Here is a 27,496-nt window from a genome sequence, read left to right as displayed (position 1 = left end):
CCTATCTTTGAAAAAGTCTTGCTCTAAGTCTTTGCTTAGAAGTATCATTTGGCAGTTTCGCCTGGTGCCATCATAGACTCTCAAAACAGGTGTCTGCTTTATCTGCTCCCTGAGATTCGCACACCATTGGTTGCAATTGGTCTTCTGTGTGCATTTCGTAATTTCTGTGTTAAAGCCCCTACATTTTTTTCAGCAGCAAAACTGGACCTAAGGTTTCCAACAAATCGTACCATTTCAATATACCTTTGTTCGACTTCATAATCTGTGGATAAATTAGTAATCACCTATACGTCACCAGGATCTGTCTATATCTCTTATTCAGTCTACAGTGTTACACTTACATTTCTGTCATCTGAATTTTAAACCAGCATTACCAGCCCTTTCTGGGATTCCTGAGAGCGGTCGACATTTTTTTGTCCCTGTATCAGAACATCATTGATATATGCTCAGCATTCATGAATGATATAGCGTTTGTTTTTGTGAAATACTTCAAGGCCAGATAAAGCAATACCTTGCCAAGAGTTTGCTTAAAAAAGAACAGGCATCAACTACTATTTTTTTTTCTGCCAGTACCCAGATGAAGCATCCATTGTAAGAAAATTTCTTTCCCAGTAAAGATGCCAAGATGGCTTCTCAGGACAGTAAGATTTTGACAGTGTTTCTCCATCTGCCTACATTATTGTTTCTCAACACGTGTACCACAAATTAAATGGGATCAAACACCTCATGAAATAGTTCATGCTTAGATTTATTTTACAGCTGTTTTACACAGATGCTTCCACTTGCTGGTTGGCTGTTGGAAGCCTCCAGTTATCAGCAGTGTTGTTAACAGCTCTCACTAACCTTAATTGTTGCTGTGACATTCTGTCATTTTCTGTAGACTTTAACTAACAGTCTTGCAAGAATAGCAAATGTAGCTAACTAGTTTTTAACAAGATCCCAAGAGGAAAGAACTTCATAAAGGCAGAGGGAGATATCTGCTTTCTTCCTTTCTAAGTCACATCTTTCTGGTTGCGCTAGGCGATGTTATATTTCAGCATATGCCCTAATGACATGCATCTTTTTATATGTATGCTTAAAATTATTTCTCATAACCGTTTAATAAAAGTATATTAAATCATGCTTAAATGCTCTGAAATAACCCTGACACATTTAATATATGGCATCCTAAATATTTTGGCATATTAGAATCTCTGTCTACATCTTAGGTACATTTATATCCCTTTGAACAGCACACAGATTAATCACAGTAGAAGTGGAGGTAAGAAAGGAAACTAATATATACATTTGGATTTTTCCCAAATGAAAACTAGTCAGGCCACAGGACCCAAGCCCAGACCCATTTTTTACCAATAATATGTTTAATCTACTGGTTTGTCGAACGCCTTGATTTTGGAGTGTACCTTAAAAACTCAAACTCAGTAATGTAATGGTGTATTGATATCAAGCACAACAGGTCCTTTTTAAGATCTTAGTACTATTACCTGCAATATATTTGTATACCAAATACTAGGTGTGAGTGTATTGCATAACTAGCGCCAGAATCAACCTGGGGAGAGGAACAACAGTGTTGATCTAATATGTTGTTTTTGTTTTCCTCCTACACTGTCCAGAGTTACTGTACATTCTCACCAACTTAGCTCATTCTCTTTGGAAAGCAAATAAATTACGGATTAAGTGACAGGTGGTTGAGAGCGTAGGCATTAATTGTCAGATTTGCAAGAAGTTTCTTCCTAGATAGCACGAAAAAAGAATGAAACTTCAGCTATAAACACATCGTTTCTCCTCCTCACACAGACCCAGAGTTTCCTAGACTATACCTTCTTATTCAAATAATAAAAACTGCCTGATTTAACTTCCAATTAAAGTCAAATCAATGCATGTATATTGGATCCTTTTTGTTTAACAGCAAACTCTGCCACTTGAACCAGTTTTGGCAAAGAGAAGAAAAGTAACTAAAACAATGGGAAAAATCTTAAAGCAGAGGAAGAAAGAAGTGCATTCAACCGAGAGGTGCTGCAGAGACCATCAAAAATGGAACGTGAAAATCTAAGGAATACCATACATGCTGCCAGATCCTCTTTTGGGAAGAGTCCTGAACAAAAGTTTGTGCATTTAAGATGACCTAGATGAATTTTCCCAGAGTAGAACTTCACTTTCTAGTAAAAATACAGAGTTTGGTGAAGCATACTTTCTCTGCAAAAACACCAGCAGCTGTAAAGGAAACATCCAGAGGAAAAAGAAGCATAAATACACATTAACAACCCTTAAAGAACAAGAGATGGCAGTAGAAGCAACATATAAACAAAAGCAACAGGAGTGAAAAATGGTTCTCACTACTCTTAAATTATAAAACTTCAAATCAGTTTTTGGGGGAGGGGTTGTTTGTTGGGTTTTTTGATCTTTTTTTTTAAAAAAAAAGACTGTCTCACACCTAGTCTTCACTTGTGCATTTAATATATCAAAAACGTATTGATCATTCCTTCTTTCAGAATCTCTTCTACTGAGGGGGTTATTTAGGACAGCCTGAATGTGTTCTCTTCCACTAGTGGAAAAGTGATGGAGTTCGCAGGCTTGTACAGTTGTGCGAGGACAATCAAATCATACATACAGAGAGAAACAGGCCTTCAATACTCACAGTTGTTTGATGTTTAAAGAAGACCACGAACCAGAAGTCTTTACATAGATACCTCTGGATTACTTACTGAATTTGGTAACATTTTAGCTTGTTATGTGTGATATTGTAATTTCAGAAAGTTGACTTTTTAAATGGCAGCCATTTTACAAAGCTAAACTTTTCTTTTTTCTTAGCAGGTATTAAAATACCAAAATATTACAGAACTAGCCCCATAAGTTTATACTTCACCAAGGGCTTCCCCTCCAACGTACAAATCTTGTGCCACAATGAAGAAATTTGCAGTGACCCTTCTAACGTAATCTTTAAATCTTGCATGCTTGAAGTCTGACATATGACTGTTGCCTGAGAGACCATACTGCTCATGGACAAAGGGACAGCCCAGGGTAGTCCACTTCTTTGGAGGCAGTTTGCCTGTATGGAGGCTGTAAGGACCACCTCAGTTGGAAAATAACACCGGGGGAGAGAAGAGACACCTCTTCTTTCTCTTGGGTGCAGCCTGCCATCTGACTGGACAACCTCAGTCGAACTGGAGCAGATTTTGACTAGCAACCATTTACCTACAAAAGACTGCCAAGAGCACTGAGAGTCAGGGGTACTCACTAGAAATAAAATTGTTTTGCTTGAATGCCTGGGTTGCAAAATAGCCATTTGCTGATCAGTTATTCTGAGTTTCTGTCCTATTTGGCTACTGCCCCAGAATGTTTGCTGCTAGTGATATGTTACATGTCTGTTACATGTAGAGATGTCCTAAAGTTTGCTTTGAGGATTAAAGATACTAAATGTTGGTTTTTAACATAATAAGAAAGAGGCCCAAACTTGTTTTCTGTTAAACACTGGGGGAACCTTAACTACATCTAATACCAATTTAAACCGACAGAAAACCTGTTAAGAGCAACAATAGCATACAGTGGCATACAAATGCATAAATCCACACAGAGCATTTTAGAGTTTCTGACCATATTACTGTTATTAGTTTCATAGTCATCACCTGGCTTGTCTGTCTACCCCATACTGTGCTAGCTTCTTGAAGCTCATGTTCCTGGTACATTGGACTCTGGCCGTACAAGGTTATTTCATGTACCTTCTTTGACAAAGTGGGAGATTTCTGATCTCTAAGGAAATGTGTTCCATCATTTCTACCTGAGTTACTTCATGAGATAGTGAACTTCCATGTAGTCTCTGGTTTGAGTGTTATTCCTGGATAAGCAACCTGCAGGCAAATGGTCAAAACTACTTTTAAAAAATGCCTTTTTCCTCAGCATTCTACACTGCCTGCAGACCAGTCCACAGGTGGGCTGAGCAGCCATCAAAGGAGTCTCAAAAGGAGATTAGTTCCTCTTGACCCCACCAGACAAAATGCATCAGAGCAGGATATGGTATTCGTAAGAACTGTATGGATCTTTTTATTCGGTAATCCAACAACACAACTGAAATAAGTGAGAGCTGAGACCTCCGTCCTTAAATTTACTTTAAACAGCCTGATAAGGTAAACTTCAATAGCAGCTGGTTGGCCTATGACCCAAGCATAAAATAGAAATCTTAGATTTTATACCTTTTGCAGCTAACCTGAAATGTTCGTATCATTTTCTGGTCGTCTCTACGGAACTACAGTACAAGAACAGGGTATGCTCAGTATTCTGTATGTGTATACTAAAAGCCAAGGGCTACACAGCTGCTGGCTGTCCACAGATGCAGATACCTCCCATCAGGATATTCTCATTTCCTGCAAGCAAAATAAATAGAAAGGTTGGAAATGACATGAACTTAACTGAATGTGGTACTAGAGCATCCCATACAGCAAGTATAAATTGTTCCACTGCTTGGTGTTTGTTATTTCTTGTTCTGTTCATTATGTCTTTTGCATAGTATAATAAAGTTGATAAGCTGTCCTGTTTTTTATTATTTAATTTACCAGCATATTTTGAAAAAAGTTACATAGGCTTTAGGCTGCTCTTCTTTATTAAAAGGCAAAAACAGAACATTTTAAAAGAAAGACAGAAAACCACAGATACCATTTACCACCTCACAGCTGCTTCTACCCACAGGGTCTTTTATATCTTTCCTGACAGCAAACGCCTGTAGTGAGGGCATGGTCTCCTGCCCACACACCAAACAAACCCATCACCTTTTTAAAGTACTGTGCAAACTAAAGACATGTTTAAAGTACGAGCCATATCCCACCAACCCTTCCAACAGAGAGTATTGCTTCCTGCGCTGGGTAGCCCTCATTGCAAGAATCTGTACAGATGAGCCTCGCAGTCCCAATTGATCTTTGCAAGGCTGAGTTCCCATCTGTAATTTTCCCACGAATGCTCCACTCTTTTAATTCTGGGAAATATTACACAAGCTATATGATACAAACAAAACAGCCCTTTCTCTCCCATTATTCATTTCTAAAAAAACATTTACCCTTCAAACACAGAATTTTCAGCACTATGCCAAAACCAACACAACATAAATAATCGCATCTTTTAAACATTAGGCCTAACCCTGTTTTCAGTCTTCCTTCCAATTAGCAACCTTTTTTATAAATTTGTTCAGAGTTTCGATCAAATCCATCTGAGATTGCCAAAACAGCCAGAAGTAACAATGACCAATCTGGAAAAAACGGCAAGGTCTTAATAGTTGACAATTTTTAGCCAAATAGTCCTACTTTGCTATATTATTTCCACAATTTCTCACCATTTTATTGCAATAAACTGTGATACAAGCACTTTTCCCAAATTATTTTTGAGGTAGGTATATTGATCTTTATTTTTAAGCTCTCAAAGAGAAAGAACTCTGAATTATGCTTCAGTGGCTATATTTCAGATATTTCTTGAAATTACATTCTTTGTAGTTAGAAGTATTCAAGTAATAAAAAGGTTCTATATCTTCTTTAATTTGTTGTGCCTTATTTCTATCTTTCTCTGATTCAGGTTCTTCTCATAAACATTAAGTTTTTGTAGAGATTACAACAACCTACATCTGTTGAGTCTTTTTGAAGCACTCTTCACATGCCAGTATCTCTTGCTAAAGAGGCAAAATGTGCAAAATGTTTTGTTTTGTGTGCAAGACAAGATTTATAACTAGGAATAATAGATGTTATTAGGCTAACTGGAGTATTTAGAAAGACAGACAAGCACCATATTTCAAAATTGGATACAAAGTGAGAACAATTGCTAAGGCTATAATTAAATATGTATTACTTAGACAACCTGAGATAAAAAATAGTAGGTTTTCATGGAGTAAAGGGGTTGCTGGTGCAGGGAAAACATGATAAGCAAGCTACACACAGAGGGAAAAAGAAAGACATTTGAAGACTGTGGAAGGTGGAGATAGGGGAAGTGGGAATTATAATGTATCCTAAATAGCACATACAAATGAAGATCCAAAAATTAGAATGTAACACAAAAACAATACCTATACTGTTTACCCAGTTTTAGGCAATTACTAATTTTAGTTGCTGGTACCGTGTTTCATCAAAACTCTTTAGGCTCAGTTCCAGTTCCCAAATACATAGGAGCTGAATGCAAATGTAGTCATGTGCCATTCCTTGGGATTTCCAGCAAGCCTCAGAGGGGCAAGAGTCCTGAACTTTCACTCATATGATGATGAAGCTGAAAATACTGACAGGAAAAAAAAATAATTGTAACCAAAAAATGTTTTAAGATTGTGATGTGTTTTTTTTTCTTTTCCTTGGAAAGGTTTGAAATACTGTGCTGATCATCCTAACTCTGATAATCTCTAAATCTAAGATAATTCGCACCTAGAGAGAGCTCTCATCTCTTCCTTTCTATTTTGGTCAGACTAAAACAGAAAGTCACTAAAGTCTAGGAGCTCACCAACTTGGGACAACAAGAGAGTTCAAACCACAATGGGTAGCATAGGGAAAAAAAATCACATACATATCAGGGGAAGGCAAATCACCGACACCTCATGTACTATGCTCACTAGGTGGCTTTTCAAATTTTCAGAGGAGCAATGAGGATCCCAACAGGCACATAAAGAAAGAGTGGGGAGAAGGCAAGAATATAAAGTTACTGGCTAACAGTATGTACTTGGGTAAGAACTATTTTTTTGGCATCCAGCAGAGGCAAAGCAGTGGCAGGAGGACAGTTACCAAGGATTTCTTTGCTTCTGGTAGACTAAGACCAACACTCATCCTTCTGTTCTCTTAGAGGCCTCTGGATAAAGGGCCCTTTTCACTATGCTATCTCTGTTGTTAGCTTCCAAATAACTGGCACATACAGCAGTGAAAGGCTTTATAAATAAAATACAACAGAATTACAAGAGTAAAGTAGCCAAAATGAGAAGTTAAGGGTAGAAATTTGGTATCTTTGAACAAGTAAGAGGTAAAAGAATACTTTGACAAATCTATTGATCATACAACGCTTCTGCTTCTGAAAGGGAACTAACAGGAAAAAGCAAAAGTGAAAGTAAGTTTTTTATTAGTTCTATATTGACAACTTATGTTGCATAAAATCCACATTAACCCCCTGAATTTTTTAAATCAGGTTGTGATTAACTCAAAAAAATGTCAGTGTCCCAAAGTAATGTTTCATGTATCTGCTTTCATTTATTGGCATATGTTTACAAATTTATTTATGAATTTATGAAAATCACAAATATCTCTAAGGCAAAAAGCATGTGAATCACTCCCAAGACCTCCACATTCAGGGAGCTACCAATGGTTCAACATGAGACATGAATTAAGTTCTTCTACCTGAACAGTTACTTCTGAGTAGCTGCCCAGCACCTAGTGCTGATGATTAAAGAGCTGCTAACTTGTTCCTCTTTTGTTGCTTTGTGCCATAAGAGCTCACTACTCTGCAGCCTGCTTCCCCTCCAACAGTGCTGAATCTCAGCCAGCACCAGCACCTGCATACCTCTGGGATCCCCTGTCACTGTGACCACCTTGCCCACAGGCAATGAGAGGCCTTGGGTACAGGAGATGAGTTTCTTGAGCTGGGATCAGGAGTGCTGGCACAGGGAGCTGTTGATGCCAGCCATGGTAGAAAGTGGGCTAAAGAAGTGTCACTGGATATGCCCCTTCCTGGGGTCTTCTGTGTGGTGCAGGGAGGGCACTGGGGGGACAGCAGTCCTCTCGATTTTCCCATGTGGTCATCCTGGGACTTAGGGGACAAAATTCCAAATGAGTGGAAATTAGCATCATCTAAGCAGTTCAAAGGTGCGTAACAACTATTACTGATACCAGTCTAGCTATTCTGAAATTTGCTTATGCTAAATGTCAGTGGAAAAGTATGCTAAAGATACCATTTTCATCACTTATTTAACAGGCACAACAGAATAGAGATGTAAGTTACACTTACAAAAATCTGACTCAATTACTTTTTTGAACCAAACTAAGCATGGTACAACAGCTGATAGCCAGTCTGAAGTTCAGAGGTGGAAGAGAAAATTCGTTAATACCCTTATTAGAGGCAGCGGGAAGAATGAGTGAATTATTTCCTTGAAACAACATTATACTGCATTCTCTATGGTGATGACATTTGAAACATGCAAACAAGACCTGAACGGTTTGGTAAGGGAGAAGACAGACCTAAGCTAAAACAGCTACTTAAAAATATGATAGAATCTATTGTCATATAAAAAGAGTCTTAACACAGGAGATGCCGGGCAAAAATCTATGGCCTATAATACATGATGCCAGACTGGAAGATCTAGCCGTTGCCTCTGGCCTACACACAGATACATCTATGAAACTGCCACATATATTTTACTGACCCGTCTAGGCTTTGGTAGAGTAAATTCCCTTCCAATCACAGTAGTCAGATTATTTGTTTCTGGAACTATGTAACATCATATGTTAGAATCGAGCATGGATTTCACAGTGATTTAGCAAGAATCAGTGTTAGGAGACACCTTAGTAATTCGAACGCAGATGATAATCCCTTTCTGCAGTTCCCATTAACATCCATCATTATACTGACCTGTATTTATACATCTCCTGTTGTGTACTGAAATTCCAGAAGTCAAGAAGCACAGACATCCCAAGTTTTGATGAGAAGGTCCAAGTTAGAACTGAGGACAGCCAGGAAGGAGGGTTTTCTGCTAGCAGGAAACTTCATTTTTTTTCAAAGTTTGGTTTCAGTTTCAATCAGATGAAAATTTGTTTTCTTCACAATCTTCCACTTAGCAGGAAGCCTATTAGACTCTGTGTCTGCTCAGCAGAGCTGCTCAGAACTAATACCAACAGCAAAATCAGGTATCAATGTTACTGAAAGCAGGGAGTTCCCAGACTCCCTGGCTCCATGGCCAATCCATCAGGGGACTGCCGTGGGTTGACCTGTGCGGGGAGACTAGTTTAATGCAGGTCTTTGCTGTGGAGAATTCAGCAAATGTTCACTGAGTGCAAAAAGTTCAGTCTCTAAAACCTGGAATCTTCCAAAAAGAACCTGTTCCATCAAAAAACTTTCAACCTAAACTCTGCATCTGGAAGCTCCTTTTAGGTCACTGTTTTTCACAATACAGCGGAGAAAGACAGGACACATTTCGTGCAGTAGGAATGCTACTAACAATAATGTGAATGAATGATGTGAATGTTAGGCCTTTTAATTAATGTGAGCATCGGGAACCTCTTTCTGGTCTCTCTTCAGGTGTGAGGTGTGATGTCTACAGGGGCTGATCTTCAGCTGGCAGCACTCCAAAATTGCTGTTCCGCTATGCTCCCTAGTATAAGTCTTGTTGTTTCTTCTGCCCCCTTAAAAACACAAGTCTCTTGTCCACTGCTCAGGCTAGAAACTCTTCACGGCAACATCCTCCTTTTGCACAGTGTGTGTACAGCACCCAGCAGAAGAGGGCTCTCTAGCACTCAGCTAATACAAACGAGAAGAAAGTACAAATAATAAACCTCCTATTAAATCCAGTACCAAAATATATAATCCTCTAACAGGTGGATGGATATTCAGTTATATTATTTTTGGAGCTGTAAGGAATTTTCATTTAATTAGCAGTCCAGCTGCTCTGTGCTAAGCATATTATCCCTTAATGCAAGGACCAAGTCTTGCAGATTGCTGACTTCTCTTAATACACAAATGAAGCGAGGGGAAATCAAAGGTTTTCATTATCTTGCAAGAAGTACTGAGAATTAATGCAAACTCGCACTGAAATTACTAGTGCTGTTGGACATTCCAGTCCACTCTGGAAAGGACAACTGCCCTGCTTGGGCAATCATAGTAAATAATTCATGCTTGAAACTTAGGCTTCAGAAGTCCACATCACATCTGTCCTGGCTGTTCCACCTTGCATCTGACATGCTGTATTGTGCAAGAATTGTTTGGTGCTCTATGTCTCAAAGGCCTTCATAGAATCCTCTGCTAGGCAGACTTTTAACAGCCTTACTTTCTAACGTCAGCTGGGAGAAAAAAATACTATAGCATGTTTGGAGCCCAAATCAGTCTGGAGCATATCAGCATTTTCTTCCTGTCTTTCTGGAGGTGCAGTGACCACAGTGAATAAACTCCCAGACTCTGAATGATCTGCCTATGAGGCAAACGCATAAACTGTCCCCTACAGGTTTCATAGGGCAAGACTTTCTGCAGAGAGCCAGAGGCTTACTGAAGTTTTTGGAGTTTTCATTCCAGTGTGTGACAATGTGCTTATAGTAAGAAAACTGACTGTATGAAAAACTACCTTGTCCCTCTGCAGATGTGCTCCTTGTGTGTCTGAGTCAGAGCTCCTAATGTTATGGGCAAACCCTCTTTTAAAATAACTCTGAAAGGCCAACTAAAGAGTGGACAAAACAATCTTTTAACTTGGGCACTCTTAATTTAGAAAACAGAGACCATGCTTGGTACCTAAACCAACAGTCTTATGTGAGAGCTAAAGAATAGCAGGGTATGCTGTGAAAAGCCAGACTACTTCTTGTTGCTTTTGGTCATCCAAATGACCAAATAACCAAACTGGTGTTGTTTACACCAACAACAATTCAAAAAAGCAACTGGGCAAATGGAAGCACTGTCATGGAAGACAGTGGATATAAAGTATTAAATACTAACCCTGGCTCTGATAATTATTACACTTTGAATGGCAGAGGACAGAGAATTATCATTCCATGTTCTTGTACTCTTCCTAGACATCTGTAATTTTAGGACAAAAAAAAGTCTATACTGGGTCAGACCAATGGTCCATTTAGCCCCGTAATGTGTTTCCAAGCTTGGCCAACAGTGGATGCACAGTTTAAGAACGGTGAGTTTATACTACTGACATATGGCTATTTATACTGGCCACTACCGGAAATGGAATATGGGGCTGGACTGACGCTCAGGGCTTGCTGTGTGAGGGCTACCAGCGGCTGCCTCCAAAAAACACTCTGGCAAGAGAGCAGGGAGAGAGACACTAACCTGCCAAACTGCACTGACCTGAGTGTAAGCCAGCGAGGAACATTGCCGATATTTTTGATTCACACAGTTCTCACATCAGGGTGAAAGACCCTCTGGCTACCAGGAATGTAAAAAGGAACACTGCGTTGAAACACAAAAAGTGATGCATTGTTAACCTTTAACTTTACAAATTTTGCTCTTGTATCTTCACAAGGTGTCTGAAAGGGTTTCAGTTTCCTTGAATCTATTCATTATTCAAAACCATTTGACAAAAACTACCCTAGTTTGTAAGGTAAAAACACATGCACAAGCCACAATGTGCAATTCTGTTTTTTACTGGAGAAACATCCTTCTCAAAATCAGTATTCTACAAAGAATATTCACAGGATATCACAGAATCACAGAATGGTTGAGGTTGGAAGGGACCTCTGGAGATCATCTAGTGCAACCGCCCTGCTCAAGCAGCGTCCTCTAGAGCACATTGCCCAGGATTGCATCCAGGCGGGTTTTGAAGATCTCCAGGGAAGGAGACTCCACCACCTCTCTGGGCAACCTGTTCCAGTGCTCAGTCATCCTCACAGGAAAGAAGTTTTTTCTCAGGTTTAGATGGAATTTCCTGTGGTTCAGTTTCTGCCCATTGCCTCTTGTCCTGTTGCTGGGCACCACGGAGAAGAGATTGGCCTCATTGATATATCCCCAAGTGCAAGCACATAATGCATTCGCAATTAGGAATTTGAACCAAAGTTTAAGCTTTGGTTTAAAAAACATGGATTCAAAAATAGTAAGTGATAGTATCTATATCTTTGCTTTTTGGAATTCTAGAGTTTGGGGGGATTATATTTTTCAGCTCTTCTCTGTTCCTGTGAGGAGCAGGAATATGCTACCATTTTTAAATGAAATCTGATACATGTTCATGGGATGGCAGGAAATGAAGTTTTAAAGAAAGTGCAAGTATCATAAGATAGCTAAAATAATAAGCGTTGTCAGATCTCTTCCATTAATCATTTTAATTGGGGTTATTTACTAAAATACTTAAAATTTTCTAAAATGTTGATTCAGCATAACCGCAGCTCAGTATTCTAATGAATATCCCTGTAAGTTTATTTGTAGCTCTCACTCAAGCTAAAATTCAAGCCTAGTAACAAATATGTTAATAGGAAAGCATATAAAAATATTTTTCCTATGAGACTGATGAACCTCATTCCAGGACAAAGCAAAATGTATGTCAGTTATCATGATTTGTATTAGAGAGCATATCAAGCATATTCCAAATGAGAAAAAGATAACATTTTGCTAATAACTGAACAACGTACAGATGAGGAATTTGGTGCCTCCCTCCCTTAGACAGGTTGGAAATCCCACCAGAAGAGCAGAAGAGGCTCCAAAGGTACACAGGAAGGCTGTACCATAGCTAGGAATTTAACGCAGGGTTCCAGAGCTGAGCCCTAACAGAAGGCCAATCTTAGAGTGATTCTCCACTTGTAAAAAAAATTACTTTTTTACTGTAATCACTGTATAGTGCCAGAATGCTAGGCAGCTCACACAGAGAGGGCCCACGTAAGTTACCTGAACTTACAGTCAAGAGAAAGAAGAAAAGAAAACCACACAAAAGTGGCAAGATGCCCAGTTCCACTGGGTCTAATGGTTGGAGTCAGAAAAAATATTGACACCAGAAGTTACCAAACTGTACTGCATTGGAGGCTGTGTTGACATGGGAGAGGAGAGGACATTTCACATATCTATATCCTGATGAGTGGTACTTAATTATTGCACTGGAGACAAGGTCACCGAAAGTAATAAAGGATGAAAACTCTCTGCTTTCCTTCAGAAGAGGCAGAGGCTTGCTCTAGTGCCTTCAATATCCTAGACCAAGTGTCCCACCACCATATTGACAACATACCTCACCTTGACTCACTCTGCCATTTTGATTTCCTCAACAGATGCTACATGCCTGTTTTCATCAAAGCTTTCAAAAGGGTTAATTCTGTGCCTGTTGAGGAAAAATTCTTAAAAGTTGTCCTGCTTTATCAAGATATCCCTGAGAAGAGATCCAGGGCTTCATGGAAGAAGACGACCCAGACTGGGCAGTTGGATCCCTAGCTCTTCTTCTATGAATCCAGCTGAAGTGATTTTTCATTAACAGCTCTCTCACTTCACTTCCTTTACTTTGTGACATTAATATGATGCTAGACACTAACTCACCACTCTGGAGACATATGTTAGGGAGGCAAAATATCTAGTCATCTTTAGGCGGTTTGCCATCATCCATCACCAAGCCCATTTCAGAGAGAACTGCAGTGAGTTGGATCAGAAAGTAGATTTCAAACCACATTACACATGGGAAACAAATACTGTCCAGGAAGCCTTTTTGCAGGTCTAAATTATAAATCATTCCTTGGAAGAATTTTCGTTTTGGAGAAGCATTTGGTGAGATGTTGCCTTTGACCACAGACAGCTGGGCTGCTTAATCATTTAGTATCATTTACATCTGTAGCAACTTATTTGACCTGCTGTGAATATCTGGCTACAAACCTTCAATGGCAAAGAAGAAGAAATAATATATATGTGGGTGTATTAGTATATACTTATATATAATTATAAATACTTGTAAGTATATGCACACACAAACCACTGTCTGATGAGATACATCATCTCATCTTATACTAAAGAAAATTCAAGAAGAAGATAATTTGCTTTTAACTCAGTTCTCTGAGGACAATGAAATTTCAAAGGCAAGAAGAGTTCTTATGTTAATAAAACATTTCTCTTCAGCTTTCACAGTACATGGAGCTTTTGTTATAGGAAGCTAATGCTACATAAGGGCCATAACACTGACAATTAGCAAGAGTGAGCCTGATTAATTTATTTTGATTGTCCACAATCAGAAAGATCATGCAAATGAATGCTTTAACTGTTATAGAGCAAACTAGATTTTCCAAAAAGCTCTTAGCAATATATATAAATACACATCTACGTGTATATCTACAACATAATATTCAGCATAATTTAGTGTAGCACGGGTACTGCTTACCCATACACACAAAATAAATGTAAGTAAGCAAGCATATGAGGAACGAAAGGAAAAGATAAAAACTATTTGCAGGAGAGAATGCTATGACCTAGAAAAGTGCCTGGTGAAATGCTTAAGTATATTTTGGAACACGAGAAGGAGAAACAACTCTTGTTTTTTCTTTCTAAAAGTTCAGTGTACCCTACTAGAGTCTGATCACAGACTTTTTGGAGTCTGTTTGGTTTGTAGCAAAAGCCAAAGCCAAAGCAAGGAGAGGTAGTTTTAGAGATGAGCACCTCTGGCTAGTGAACCCTAGAGTCTATAAGACTGTTAGGTAGCAGCACAAATCATCTATCATGCTGGTGCAGAGGTAGGTGTGTGGGGGGGGGGGCAGGTGTCAGAGTCTTAATCACATGCTAATTTATATGAGTTATTGGCAATGAGCAAGATCCGTAACAGGAACCTAGTACTGAACAGCCCTGATACCAACTCTGTGAGTCATTTGATCCTTTAGTATGGGCTTCCTGAAGTAACCAACAGGAGTTATTCAATACTCAACGATTGCCATCTATCACAGCTTTACTTCAGCCTTCATTTAAAACATGAAATAAATCCTCTTCATTGGCATTTACTACGCAGGATTCCTGTGAGAGTCTCACTTTATGATCACAGGGGTATCTGGGGAAAACCACTCTCTCTTGCTGGTGACTGCTGTATGGCTACAGCCACCAACAATAACAATTGCAGGTCTACTCCTGCCTTCAGCTCTTGTCCACAGCGGTGTGAAACTAGCGTTGTAGCACTTTTCAGAATACTGTTTGAAAGAGGATAGGGAACCTGAGAGCAAATAGATGATGAAAGCTTTCTGCTTTCCCAAGCAGTTATGTCTACTCAAGGAGACAAAAGGCAGAAGATGGTGGCACGTGTTTCACCTAGTCAACAGTCCCTTCATGTGCAGTATATTTCATTTGGGGTTTAAGAACAATTCATCCCTTTGTAAAGATTGGCCACTGCAACCACAGCACTGTGAAGGTCAGTAAGAATGGCTTATCTGCTGCCTATGTATTAGTCACACAAACTAAAGCCTATGAATTGTGTAACAGGGTGATGTTTTGCACTTTCGGCATGAGCTCTGTTAAGTGTTCCCCATCCCACCTATATCTCACGCATGCTATTCCTCAGTGTTTCATTATAAACCCACCTCTGATAGCTAATTAGTTGTGCAAGGCTATCCTGTCTAAACTATACAAGCACACTCTTTGTAACTGAGTTTTAAACAAAACTCAGGTTAAAGACACAAAATGGATAGGCTGGATTGCATTGGTACACTCTATTGTGGCAATTTCACCCGATAACACTAAGGAACTAAGCAAAACATAAATGTTGTTAAGCAAAGGAAATTCTGCTGAAAGTGACTTTAGAGCACAATTCAAGCCTCCTCCTAAGAGGCTAAGCTCTTTGGAGATCATTCATAGGACCTACTTCAGGTGGTCAGCGTAGCTCAGTTTGGCCAGTGTAGAGGGAAGGACTCAGGCAGCAGATCATTCAGAGCACTTGGCCCCTCTGCAGGAGCACCTCTCTCTGCATTCACTTTATGCAGAACCCAAGAAGACTAAGCTCTGGATTTATCATCTCCATTCAGATTCCTGAAGTAGACAGTTTTGAATATCTGCTAATGTACGTATTTGGGCTGTGATTCTCAGAAATCCAGTATCAGCCCAAACCACTTGTCAGTGTGTTCATATCCAGTAAACTGCTGACATTTCTACAGAATTTTATTCGTGCCACACGCATGCTAACTGAGCTCCACAACACGTTCATCATGCAGCTAAATGCATGGTATTGCTCAGGGGTTGGCCACAGTTAGAAGACTTGTTTAAGATCACATAGCAATTCACACTGGGAATAGTAATCCAGGAGTCCTGCTTCTCAATCATTAAGTAACATCCCTCTCTCTTCTATCCATTAATTTGGGTGGTTTTTTTAGTATCTTTAAAAAATTCCCTAAATACGGATTTCTAAGACAAAGTGATAGAGTAGAATTTGCAGCAGGAGGAACTCAATCTTTCCTTCATGCTGAGAATTTTTTTCTACTGTTTTGTACTTCAGACCTAAACTTTGGAAGTTTCTGCTGAAAACATTTGAAAGGGACTTAAAAACCTGAGAGCTTCTAGCTACCTGAATACCTAATGTGGGCACCTTAGAGGGTCCAAATTTTCAATAAATGCAGAGCAATTTCCCAGTAGGATCAGACCTCTTTAACGTGTACCTGAAAGCGGAGGTATCCAAAAATCCCAGCCACTCTTGGAGACTGTGCATCGCTCTCATGGGGAGGCATGCTTTTGGCCCCAGAAGAGAACTAGAAACTGCCCTTCTGTCTAGCATTCCAGTGAATGACAACAAAGCTGCCAGCTTCACAGGGACATGCTAAAGATATTTTTAACATCCTCTGCTCTCTGTCAGTTATAACACCCTTTCTGAAGGTTAAAATAGAAACCAGATTCCAACGTGCACAAACCAAAACCCAGTAGTTACTTTTGGCACCATCTGACACATTCCTGGCAGTCTCAGCAGGGAGGCCAGGAACAGGCTGGACATAAAGCCACTGAGGTCCATCTGAAAATAATGCAGCCGTACTAGAAAATTACTTCAAAACCTTGTAGGCAAGGAAAACCTCTTCAAACAAGAGTACGATCGTATATGGACAAAGCATAACTTTTAAATCCATTTTTACAGAACACAGAATGCTACTTCCCCTCATCAAGGCACAAGTACTGAGATCTTTACTCATAGTAGTAACATTACCAAAACCAACAAAACAGAATACAAATGTGCTACCAAGTCAAACGGTAGACACATTAACAGAAGATGGAAATCATGTTTCCAGAATTCCAGGCATATATACATCCATAAAAATCAGATTTATTCACATAGATGCTCAGTAAATTCTAATCAGGTTCAAATTTGGAGCTCATGCTTTTGCATTAACTGTTGCTGGCATGCATGGGAAGTACCAGCAGTCCCTTGCAAAGAATAAACAAACATGCACACTCTCCTTAAAACACCAGTGATTCAGCAGCAACACTCATTAACTAGGCCCTGTCCCACAGAAGGGCCCTGTTATCAAGAAACCCTGAACAGTGTTATTCAACGTGCTCCTTTATTGCTAGCCTATAAAGCAGCAATGACAACAGAAGGTTATGAAGTTTCACAAAGGGAAACCCATTAACCGAAGCGCTACAGCTGAAAGAGAAACTGTCTTCTCCACAAAGAGGAACATTTCTTCAATTTTACAAAAAGCCGACCCAGAAAATTGGCTACCAAGAACAACATTAATTCGGTTTCTTCCCTAGGTAGAAAACATAATACCATGCATCTTGGAGAGCATGCATCTTGGACATAATCAGCAAGCAATGATGATGAGAAAACAGATGGTGGGAAAAGAGGATCCAGTGAAGCAGCTCCCTTTTTCACCTTTTCAGCATCTTTTTAGATGTTGAGCTCAGCCCCTGTGGGACAGAAAGCTAGCGATCCACTGGCATAGTGGGAAACCGAAAACCAAAGATATTTTTTACAGGAACCTTGATCAACAATTCACCTATGCCAGCTTTTCTCAAAAAAAGTCAGTGATTTTTTTACACCTAGTTAGAATCTTCAATTTGAGCAACACTTGCAGAAAATCACTAAGAATCTACTTCTGTGCTTCTCAAATGTAAAATGCTAAAATGTGGAACAACAGAAGTACCGAGACTACGTCACTGTACCTCAGCCTGCTCACATCTCTCAAGATGGTTGGAAAATTTAATAAAATAATGTTGTGAAGAGTCCCAAAGTCTTTAAATGAAAGATACAACAGTCAGGAAAAACATGTTTATGTAATGGTGCCCCTGAAATAAAAACCTAACATAAAGGAAGTACTCCATCACAATAAACTACTGTTTGAATTTGCCATCTTTAGGGTGTTACTTTTGCATGTGCATTATGAGCACAACAGATGAGTATTTTAAGCTGGTGATAACTACAGCCCAGTAAAGAAATGAGCTGAACACTAGCTTAGGATGGTTAAAGGTGAGAAAGACAGAATAGATTAAATAAGCCTACTGAAGTTTCCTTTGTAGAAGTGACCTTTTTATTTTAGAATAGCAAGATTTGATGCGAAATAGTTACAGTCTCTCTAAAAGAACTCATTTCTAAACCTTGTGGCTACACCAAAAAGTCATCAGAGGGATGATCAAGGTGCAGCTAAAGGTTGAAAAATTACAAGTCAAAGAAAAAAAAAACAAAAGTAAAAATAAAAACTAATCAATCCATGCAGAAATACTACTGATGACTTTTAAACTTATCTCAGCATTTTGAGAGGGGCTCAATTCATGATTTCAGTCTTACAAGCAGACAGGTTTGGACAATAAATCTGAGATCCAAAACTAAGTGTCCACTAAAATATAAGGATACTCCAAGAGGGCATATGAATTTGGGGAGAAAGTTACTCACCAGTATCCATTTATTTTCAAGCTTATGAGAAAGAAGTAGAGAATGTGGATTTACTCCAGTGCCCTAGAAGGAGCATAGGCAGATTCAGAGTTACAGAGGGCAGAGGGAGGCAAAGGATTCCTTATCTGCAACTAGCAATGTTCAGGGAGCATACAAGAATCCAGGCTCTTTTGAAAATCTTTAAATTGGCTGGCTGAGTTTGACCTCTTGAGGGCTTTCCAAGCCCCTCTTGACTCAACTATTTTCTTTTCACTTATAGACAACCTTTGTGAAAGCATGTATTTAAGATAACTATACATAATTCTGTAAACCTTCACAGATTTTCACAGTGCAACAAATAATGTTTGCCAACCCACATTTTTCCCTAGAACATCAGGCTGCAGTTTCTCTTCGGATTCAGGGAGGCTGCCTGAATAAATAATTCTCTGTCCCTCTAGTGCTGTATCATTCATATTCAGATTGTTAGTCTACACACAACTGTTCTGTGCCTTGTGCAGCTATTCCCTCAGCCTCTCTTGCTTACATATCAGCTTGTGTTCAGGATTATTGAGCCGGGGATGGAATTTATAGCCAGAGCAAAGCCTCATTTGTCATCTGAGTTTCGCTACACTGGAATTAACTCACCAGCACCTGCATACTGACTTATGAGGAAAAGCTTATTTCAGTTAATGGTGAACTACAGCACTTCTCACCACGTAACAGTGCAGCGAATCATTTCCACCGGAACACAAATCACCAGCAATGCAGGCCGTGTTTTAACATTTATTGGGTTTTTCTCTTGCCTAAATCTGACCCCTGGGTATGCTTTCGTTAGGCACCAAACTGTCCAGCTAGCTTGGCAGAATAAACTAATCAGATTCAGTGTGACTTCAGGCTGAGTGCTGTCTCCTGAGCTTGGGCAGATTAAGCGCTGGTGATTTAAATCCGCTACTGCCTCCACCCTGCTGCTGTGCTGGCTACTGCTGCCCTGGTGGCAGGAGTGGCAGAAGTAGACGTGTGTTGACTCCTCCACAGCCCAAGGACACTGTCCAGCCCTGCAGCGTAAGCAAGGAGTGGATCAGCTCTTGCACGCTGGCACAGATTACGCCTGCTGGGGGAGTAGCCTCATGCTACGAAGAGGCGCAGACAGCCAGGTAGTTAGTTTTAAACCATCACAGCTTAAATCCCCCCCAAGCTCAGGAGTCAGAGTCCTCTGATCACCTCCAGCCTGCAAACCTCACAGGGCTTTTAACCACGAGGGTACCTAAGCGCCAGTTAGCTCAGCGGTGACTTCCAAAGTGAAAATGCTTTTGGTTATAGAAGCAGAATTCAGTTGTATGTTTTCTACAAGAGGAAAAATCTTGGTTAGAGCCTCTTAGCACTCACGTATGCTACTCGAGCTGTAACCACTGCCTCAGCAGGCAGGCTGATCAGAGCATCTCAGTCCTCCGGTTAACGTAGGCAACTCCTGGTCTTCAGTTCCACAGCAGCTCTCAGACCCACCTGAAAGAAGCAGTGCTGCTACTCATCTCTCACCGAGGTTGGAGACAATTAGATGCCTGCCTCTGAGTACGTCGTTGCACCTCTGTGACACGTCTGGCTGTTCAAAAGCAATTGCAGAGGGGAGGAAAAGGTTACAATACAGTGATGCAAAATCTCAGGATCTGTTACAACTTTTTTTCGTTAGTATAACAGAGCTTCTTATAACCAATCCCACACCCATAGCAGATCACAGGTACTGTCATTCAAAGCTTCATGTGTGCTACAGAAATCTGCAAAACTTTTGCTTCAGAGCAGGAAGGCATAGAGGAGTCAGCTCAAGGAGAGTTCGCCATTCGAAGATGCATTTAGCATTTCCCTTTAAGGAAATACTAAGCTAAAGATCCACTAGAAAGCAAGCAATTGGACATACACAGCCACACTTGACAGGTTGACGCTCTGCTTTGTGATGGTTGGGGGCTAAACCCTTTCAGAAGCAACCTGTCTCTCTCTTCTCAAGTACTCTGTAGTTTATATTTCTTTTTTCTTCTTGTAGCACTTACTAGGAAGCTCTGGAAGTGTGATTTTAACATGCAATTTGTGTGAAGGCAGTTGGTCAGGGATTTTATAGCTTTTAAAAGCAATCACATACAAAACCCTGAAGTTTATTTGTCTGCTTGTTTTTTAATGATTTTTTTTTAATTCCCTGAAAGGCAGGGTGGTCCTGTGATCAGCTCAATGCATTTGTACTCCAAGAACTTAGAACTGGGTATCTGTTGTGCCACAGCCTTCTTATGAAATTGTATGCAAACTGTTGCACAAGTTCTTTGCATCTTGGATTCTTGGAGCTGCCATAAAACTATCCCATTTCATCTCATCTGGGAAATTCAGATTTTAAGTTCTTTAGAGAGGGGTCATTTCTTCTAAGCTGCTTATATTCCTCTTAGCACAGTGGGACTTGCATATCCATAGGGGTCCATACGTTTTGAATGACAGATGAATAACAAACAGGAACAATTTGGGGAAATGTACTTTTTCCAGCTTTTCAGGGATTTTGTCTAACCCAAATAAAGACCTTTTTCTGAACAACGCGAGCATGAATTAAACAGCACAGACTAAGAAAAAGGCCATGCATTAGAGTGTGTTCATCACTCTCACTCTGCTTCCCTACTCAGGTTTCAAAAAACTCAGGAAGTTGGGGTGAAAAAATACAAGAGACAAGGTAAGCAGTGAAAACACGTGAAAGCACTAAACTGAATTGGCAGGCAAAGCAGTCAAATTTTAGGATAGAAAGCTCACACTTACTAGGAAGCCAATGAAACAAGCACCCCCTCACTTGGTCAGGAAGCAAAGCTCTCAGTCATTTGCTCAGTCATTAGCTGACTCACTTCTCCCCTCTGGCAGTTTCACATATTCAGACTCCAGCAACACCTCTGGGACATGCCAAATTGTTTAGCCTTTCCTACCACCTTATTTCAGCCTCTCTTCATGCCCTGTAGTTCTGTCTTTCACAGGAGCTCGCTGGTTCGTACTGAAACTAAAACTCTGCAGAATCCTCAGGTATCTGACACCCTGCACGCTCCCGCTCAGGCAGAGTAATTCCCTAACGAAATCACATCCCTGCTGTGTGACGAGTTTTGTTAGGGCCTTCAGCTGGAATGGGATAATGCAAAGGACCTGCTGTTTCCTTGCTGCTCTTATGCAAACTTATTTTCAGCCAGATTGTGTATATGATTAGATCCACTAAAACGGGATCACTTTATTCTAAACAGAGACAATGGATATATCACAATTCAGTTACACAGCCGAAAACCTGGGACTTAGGACAAGTCTGTAAGTGTGGCAATGAAAGTAGAATAGATAAGATACACATATCCAAACTTGTGCTTTAATATTCAGGGACTTACAGGACTCATGAGTGAAGTCTTTGGGCATTCGAGCAGGTAAAAATAGAGCAACAATGTCTTTTGATCCTTCTTCTGTTTCTGCTCCAGTATGGACCTCTGAGTATTCCACTCTCTGCAAAATTGCTCTACCCGTTCATTAATTTTGTGCATCTGAGAAAAACTTCTAAGGGAAAGCAGAGAAGGAGGAATAAATTCCACATTTAGGTCTGAAGCAGGATTATTCAATACAAGAGTGAGCGCAGCTGCCATGTCGACACACCTAGACCTCCCCTGCTCTCTGCTTCCAGATAATGTAACTTAGGGCACACGCTGCCTAAAGCCTGCATCTGTGCTCATTCTTAGATTCATGACTGTTCACCAGCTTCAGCAGAAATTCTCCATCTTTGGCTCCCTTTCCTATCAGCTATTCAGTTTTCTCACTAGCAGCTGCTTATGGTTATGGAAAGAAATTTCTTCTCACTGGAAGCAAGGCCTGGACAGAAACACTTTTTTGTACTTCAAATGCAGTGAGAGGCAGCACAGAAAGCAGAGCACCGGTGTGGTATGTTCCTTCCTGTCTGCACACACTGGAACCATTTTAGTACAATGAAATGCAAGATTTTAAAAGACTGCTAAGGCACTGAGGTGCCAACTTCTTCACTACACTACTTGAGAGCAATTCACACGGTTGCTGGGTGAAGAAACAGAGCAATAAGATCACACTTTTCTTTCTGCGGTGACAGAATGGGCAAGTGCTAAGAAGCAGATTACTGAGCAGAGCCATAGCAGTGCTTGGAAGAGCTGGTCCCTGTACTGAGCACATTTCCCATCTCTGAAATCAGACGCAGTACTGTAAGCAAATCCCTGAACTTGTCTGCACAGATGCAGAGGTCTGCCCGTGAGGAGCAGCTGTTTCCAGACCGTTCCAGTGTGGGCTCAAGTCCTCTCTCCGAGTTCAGAGGTCTTGCTCATAAACTCTTCCAAGCAAGGATCTCGTCTTCTCTGCACAATTAAATGCGCAGCGCCACATGGGGGAGCTGGTGCTGTGACTAAAGCCCTTCGCTTCCCCACCAGGAGAGAAAGACAGCTCAGCAGCACTAGCAACTTCAGCCACTGGAAACGATTCTGAAAGGCTGGTTGAAAATCATAACATATAAATACATAGTGAGCACACATTTTAATAGCGATGTTCCTTTTCAAAATTATATTCTGTTTGCTGAATCTTGAGGGCATCTTCGGTGTTGCAGAGCACTTTTTACTGTGATTATGCGTTCACAAGCCTAAATTTATTTTCAAATAAAAACTGAGGTTCTCCTATAATCAGAAAATTCTAGGAACAGAAAAATTAGTTGCAGCAGGAAATAGTGCAAGACTGGAAATAAAAGTATGGAGGTGACAGTTACTGATTCTGCCTTGAAAAAGCAGCCAAACCCAGTAACACATGAACCTTAGCAACTTCGGGTTGCTCTTAGCTTGATAGATTGAATAAAATGCAACTACTATATTAAAAAGGCACAAGCAAAACAAACTGAGTAATGGGGATCAGTCGTAACCATTTACTGAGATGACTTACGTAGTTAACAACCAGTCTTCAGATAACTTTACTCCTTGCTGAGCCATGTTTGGCTGTGAAACCATCTTGACAGCTGAAGTAATAGCAGGTATGCAAGCAAACCAAAAAGCAGGTAAGGCGCCTCATCTTATTCAGCAAATAGATGGACCTGAAGTCTATTTGAAAACCATTAAAATCATGATCATGCTGTAGAGACAAAACCAATGTTAAAAGTCATTTCCCAGGTTACTCAGAAAATAAGCAGTTTGGTAACCTGGAGATATGAAAAACGTCAATCTAAACCCAAAGAAATAGTTTGAAAGCAGTTTGTAAGTATGAAGAAGGTAACTGACCTGACAGAAGATTGGCCATCTGAAAAGGGAAACGGGACAGAGATGGTCCACTCCTGAGCTGCGGGCTTCCTGAGGGGTAGTCAAAGTCCCCTCACAAAGCATCCTGCTGCCTTGTGCGCCTCGGCATCTTCCAGTTCGGGCAGTTTAGACCAAAGAAAGTGAGGAATAAGCAGCACGCTGCTATGACAGAGTGGAGAGGCAGGTTCACAAACACCTGTCGGCAGGGGGTTCGCACCCCGCTCTTTTTGCAGGTCTGGCTGTACACCTGAACTGTATAGCAGGGCGGCAGCTTTCCCTCCGGCAGGCAAAGACGTCTCCTCACAGACATTTCATAGTGAAGGACACAGAAAAACAGCACCGCTCCCCAGTTTCGGGGCTCCCACGTAGCTGAGTGTCCCAAGGACGCGAGACGTGGCGGGGCCGGCAAAGAGGGGGACGGGCTGCCCCTCCTGAGCTCACCCTGCTCCTTCCTGAAGGCGCTGGCCTGAAACGCGCGGGGACGGGGGAGTCGGGAGAGGAAAACGTGCCAAAAGAGGCGAGATGCCTCGGCAGCGTGGAGAACCTGGCAGGACAGCTGCTCTGACAAACAAGCCCTGGCTAAGGGGGCTGACAGCAGGAGGCAGCGCGACCTGAGCGGGGCAGCGAAATCACGGCCAGAGGAGCCCTTCCCCGCTCGCAGCCCCCCGCCCCCCTCCCGGCCGGGGGGCCGGAGGGCCGGGGGGCCGCGGAGCCGGGGCGGTGCCGCCGCGGCCGCATAAGAGGCGCGGGGCGGCGCAGCGCGGCGCTGCCGGCGGGAGCGCGGAGCTTGCGCGGAGCATGCAGGCGACGGCGGCGCCCGGGGGCCCGGCCCCCTCCCGGCCCTTCAAGCTGCGGAAGAGCTTCGGTAAGGGGAGAGCTGGGGGCGCCGGGGGGCCTGCGCGGGGCGCTGGGGGCTGCGCACACGCGTAACGCTCGTTTTCTCTCTTGCGCAGCGACTAGGCTGGAAGAAGTCGCTGGGATCCGGGCGAAGTTCCCAACAAAAATCCCGGTAAATCTCTCTGTTTTGCTAGCAAAGGTTGTTGTTGGTTTTTTTTTTTTTAAGAGAAATGCTGAAAACTTTTTTTTTTCTTAAATGCTGGTAGGGAGGAGGGGGAAAAGGAACTAAATATTTTAGGGATTTTTCTGAGTGTGACTCTAATTAAAACAGGTGATTGTTGAAAGGTACCATAAGGAAAAATACCTTCCTCTCTTGGACAAAACCAAGTTTCTTGTTCCTGAGGAGCTGACCATGACACAGTTTATAACCATCATTAGGTAAGTTGTGAACACCTGGCTAGCAAGTGGCACTACGTAGGTGGGGCTGGGGGCTGCTCCTGGGTTCTGTGGCAGGTCTTCAAGCAGATTTTTTTAGCACTCTGCTGTAAAAAAACTTATTTACTTTCTTTGTATTGGAGGAAAGCATAAAGGTCTCTGTAATGGCTTCCTTCTCCTGCAGGAGTATGAAGAAAGTCCACAGATATTTTCTCAGGTGGATTTGGGGAAGAACCTGGTCTATGCTTTTGGATGTATAAAGCCTTCCCTCTTAACTGTAGGGCATAAGGATTGTATCAGACTCCTGTTTTGCTCTGTCTCTATTTGAAGAACTTACAAGTGCTACTACAGCTCTATGGTTCTGTTCTCCTCCTTGCTCTGTTGTTGGCTTGCTTTTTTTTTTACTGTAGCTTACTGGATTTGCTCAAGCTTATAACAGTTCACAGGTGTGAGCGGCATGAGCTCTAATGTTTCTAAATTGCTCTTCACAAAAACACTATAGGGAAGAAATCTCTGTCTCTGGCAAAGTGCTGAAAATCACATAGCTTTTATATGGTGTTTCTGTAAAGTACAGAAGAGCTTTCTAGATATCTGAACTTCTACAAAAGATGCACAACTTGGGGTCCTGATCCTCATATTAAGCAGCTCTGAGGAGGACTCCTCTTTCAAAGACTGAAATGTTAAAATAGCTAGGATTTCAGAGTATGCTGAAATATTTCATTATAGCAATGCTACAGAAGCTTTTGGTTTCCACTCAGTGCTTCTCTTCAGTAACTGGGAACAAAGGCTAGACTCAGTAGCAGTCATGGTTTAACAATTTGATTTAAGCCTCCTCCTCCTCAGAGCATAAGCCTTCTAGCTTCCAAACCTACAGCTAACTTCCTGCTGATGAGAGATGTTAAACCACAAAGGACTTTATACAGTGTTTCTTAGATGTAGTTCATGTTACTGGTCTGTGTAATGTATTTCAAGGACTAACAATGAAACCTTCTCGAATTTGCTAATACTTAATCCTCTTTTTCCTTCTTCCATCTTAACTTAGAAGCAGAATGGCTTTAACTGCTACACAAGCTTTCTACCTGCTGGTGAACAACAAAAGCCTAGCCAGTATGTCTCTGACAATGGCAGAAGTGTACAGGGACTACAAAGATGAAGATGGCTTTGTGTATATGACATATGCTTCCCAGGAGATGTTTGGATGCCTCTTACCCGCTGCTCAAGGGAAAACTATGGAATGCCTTCAAAAAACCTAAGGTGGTGGTGTCCACTTGCTGTGGCTAAGCAGCTGTGCTATGAATCACGCCAGTGACATGAAGCTTGGAGATGCTCCTTCTAATACGAGTTCTTGAGCTCTGTACTGGGGAGTAATGACCCAGAGATCAGCAGGACCAGCTTGAGGCAGAAATGGTGGTACACTCTACTAGATAATAGTTTGGATATATATTTTATATTTAAAGACACTAAAGGTTTTTGAAACTGCACCTCCACTTTTCTTTGCAATACCAACCTTTGTTTTGTAACTGCTTTTTAAGATGTCCTTAAAGCCTAAGCCTAAGAGTAAAATAAAGACACTTTTAAATATTGGGTTGAATGTTAGTGTTACTCTAGAGGAAAAACTGTAGAAGACTACCAGAATTATTCTATGAACTTTAATCTTTTGAGCTCGGTGCCCCTTAAAAATGAAGGATTGCTTGTACAGCAACTCTGTGCATTTCTGAATGGGACAGTGAAGCTTAAGTTTGGTCACATAGGAGCAGAACCATATTTATAAACAGTTCAAGCTTGGTATCTGACCTGCAAGTAGAAAGCAGACTCTACTAGTGCTAAAGCAGAGTTCAAACGCAGTGTAGTTTAATACCTAGTAAACTACTACTGTCATGTGTTATTGAAACTGCTGTGATTGTCTATGATAAAGTAACTTCTGGTTTAAATATGCAAAACTGATTGGTAGTCAGTATAACCAAAATGCAGATAGCATGACTTGAACTCTAGTGTAATCAACTGTTCAAGAGTCTGCTCTTACTACTGAATTCTGCTAGTCTGGTCTAAATAGATGGGTAGTCTGTCCTTCCCTTAGAGGCACACCTGTGTCTTCCTCTGAAACTTCACTGGCCTTCTCTCAGAGGTGGATAGCATGTGTTGTACCTTGTGATTAAGTATACTAGTGTCTCTAGAAATGTCAAAACTATCACGTAGTGGCGTGCAAATACAGTGCCTAAGCATGCACTATAGGAGCTCTTGACAGAAGGCTCAGTCTGCAGTGTAGCCCAAGCTAGCTTTTCTGTTCTTATTCTAGAAGTGAGGTAGTATCAAAGTTGTAAATGTTCTGGTCATGCATGATCAACTTAATGCTAGGGCACTCAGAATCTGTCAGTGTGCAGTTAATTATCAACCTTCAGCAGCCTCAGCTTAGGATGGCCAGATTCTTACAGCATGGTGAAATTCCTCTATTCAGTACCAAACTGGTATTGGCAGAATGATTAATGTAGGAACT

General features: G+C 41.1%; 1 protein-coding gene and 1 long non-coding RNA gene across 8 annotated transcripts; one reads left to right on the top strand and one right to left on the bottom strand.

The window, feature by feature from the left end:
• Positions 1-4,225: 4,225 nt before the first annotated feature.
• LOC104148099 (uncharacterized) lies at positions 4,226-24,393 on the bottom strand. Of its 7 annotated transcripts, none has more exons than XR_011140315.1 (8): positions 23,713-24,393; positions 23,381-23,566; positions 21,829-21,991; positions 19,829-20,042; positions 18,464-18,526; positions 11,002-11,103; positions 8,572-9,456; positions 4,226-4,361 (listed from the first exon to the last, which is right to left on the bottom strand). It is a non-coding gene; the product is annotated as an uncharacterized lncRNA (long non-coding RNA). The 7 variants fall into 7 exon arrangements; XR_011140317.1 differs by having other exon boundaries at positions 23,381-23,535; positions 23,713-24,373; XR_695027.2 differs by lacking the exon at positions 18,464-18,526.
• Positions 24,394-24,455: 62 nt separating this feature from the next.
• On the top strand, positions 24,456-26,587 carry MAP1LC3C (microtubule associated protein 1 light chain 3 gamma). Its single transcript, XM_009681111.2, has 4 exons — positions 24,456-24,595; positions 24,684-24,739; positions 24,899-25,005; positions 26,045-26,587. Exons 1-4 carry the CDS (start codon positions 24,529-24,531, stop codon positions 26,253-26,255), a joined length of 441 nt encoding a protein of 146 aa, XP_009679406.2. The 5' UTR covers positions 24,456-24,528; the 3' UTR covers positions 26,256-26,587.
• The last annotated feature ends 909 nt before the right edge of the window (positions 26,588-27,496 follow it).

The sequence above is a fragment of the Struthio camelus genome, chromosome 3 (genome assembly GCF_040807025.1).
Source record: "Struthio camelus isolate bStrCam1 chromosome 3, bStrCam1.hap1, whole genome shotgun sequence".
In the NCBI taxonomy this organism is placed as follows: Eukaryota; Metazoa; Chordata; class Aves; order Struthioniformes; family Struthionidae; genus Struthio; species Struthio camelus.
This window is presented reverse-complemented; position numbering and strand designations above follow the sequence as displayed.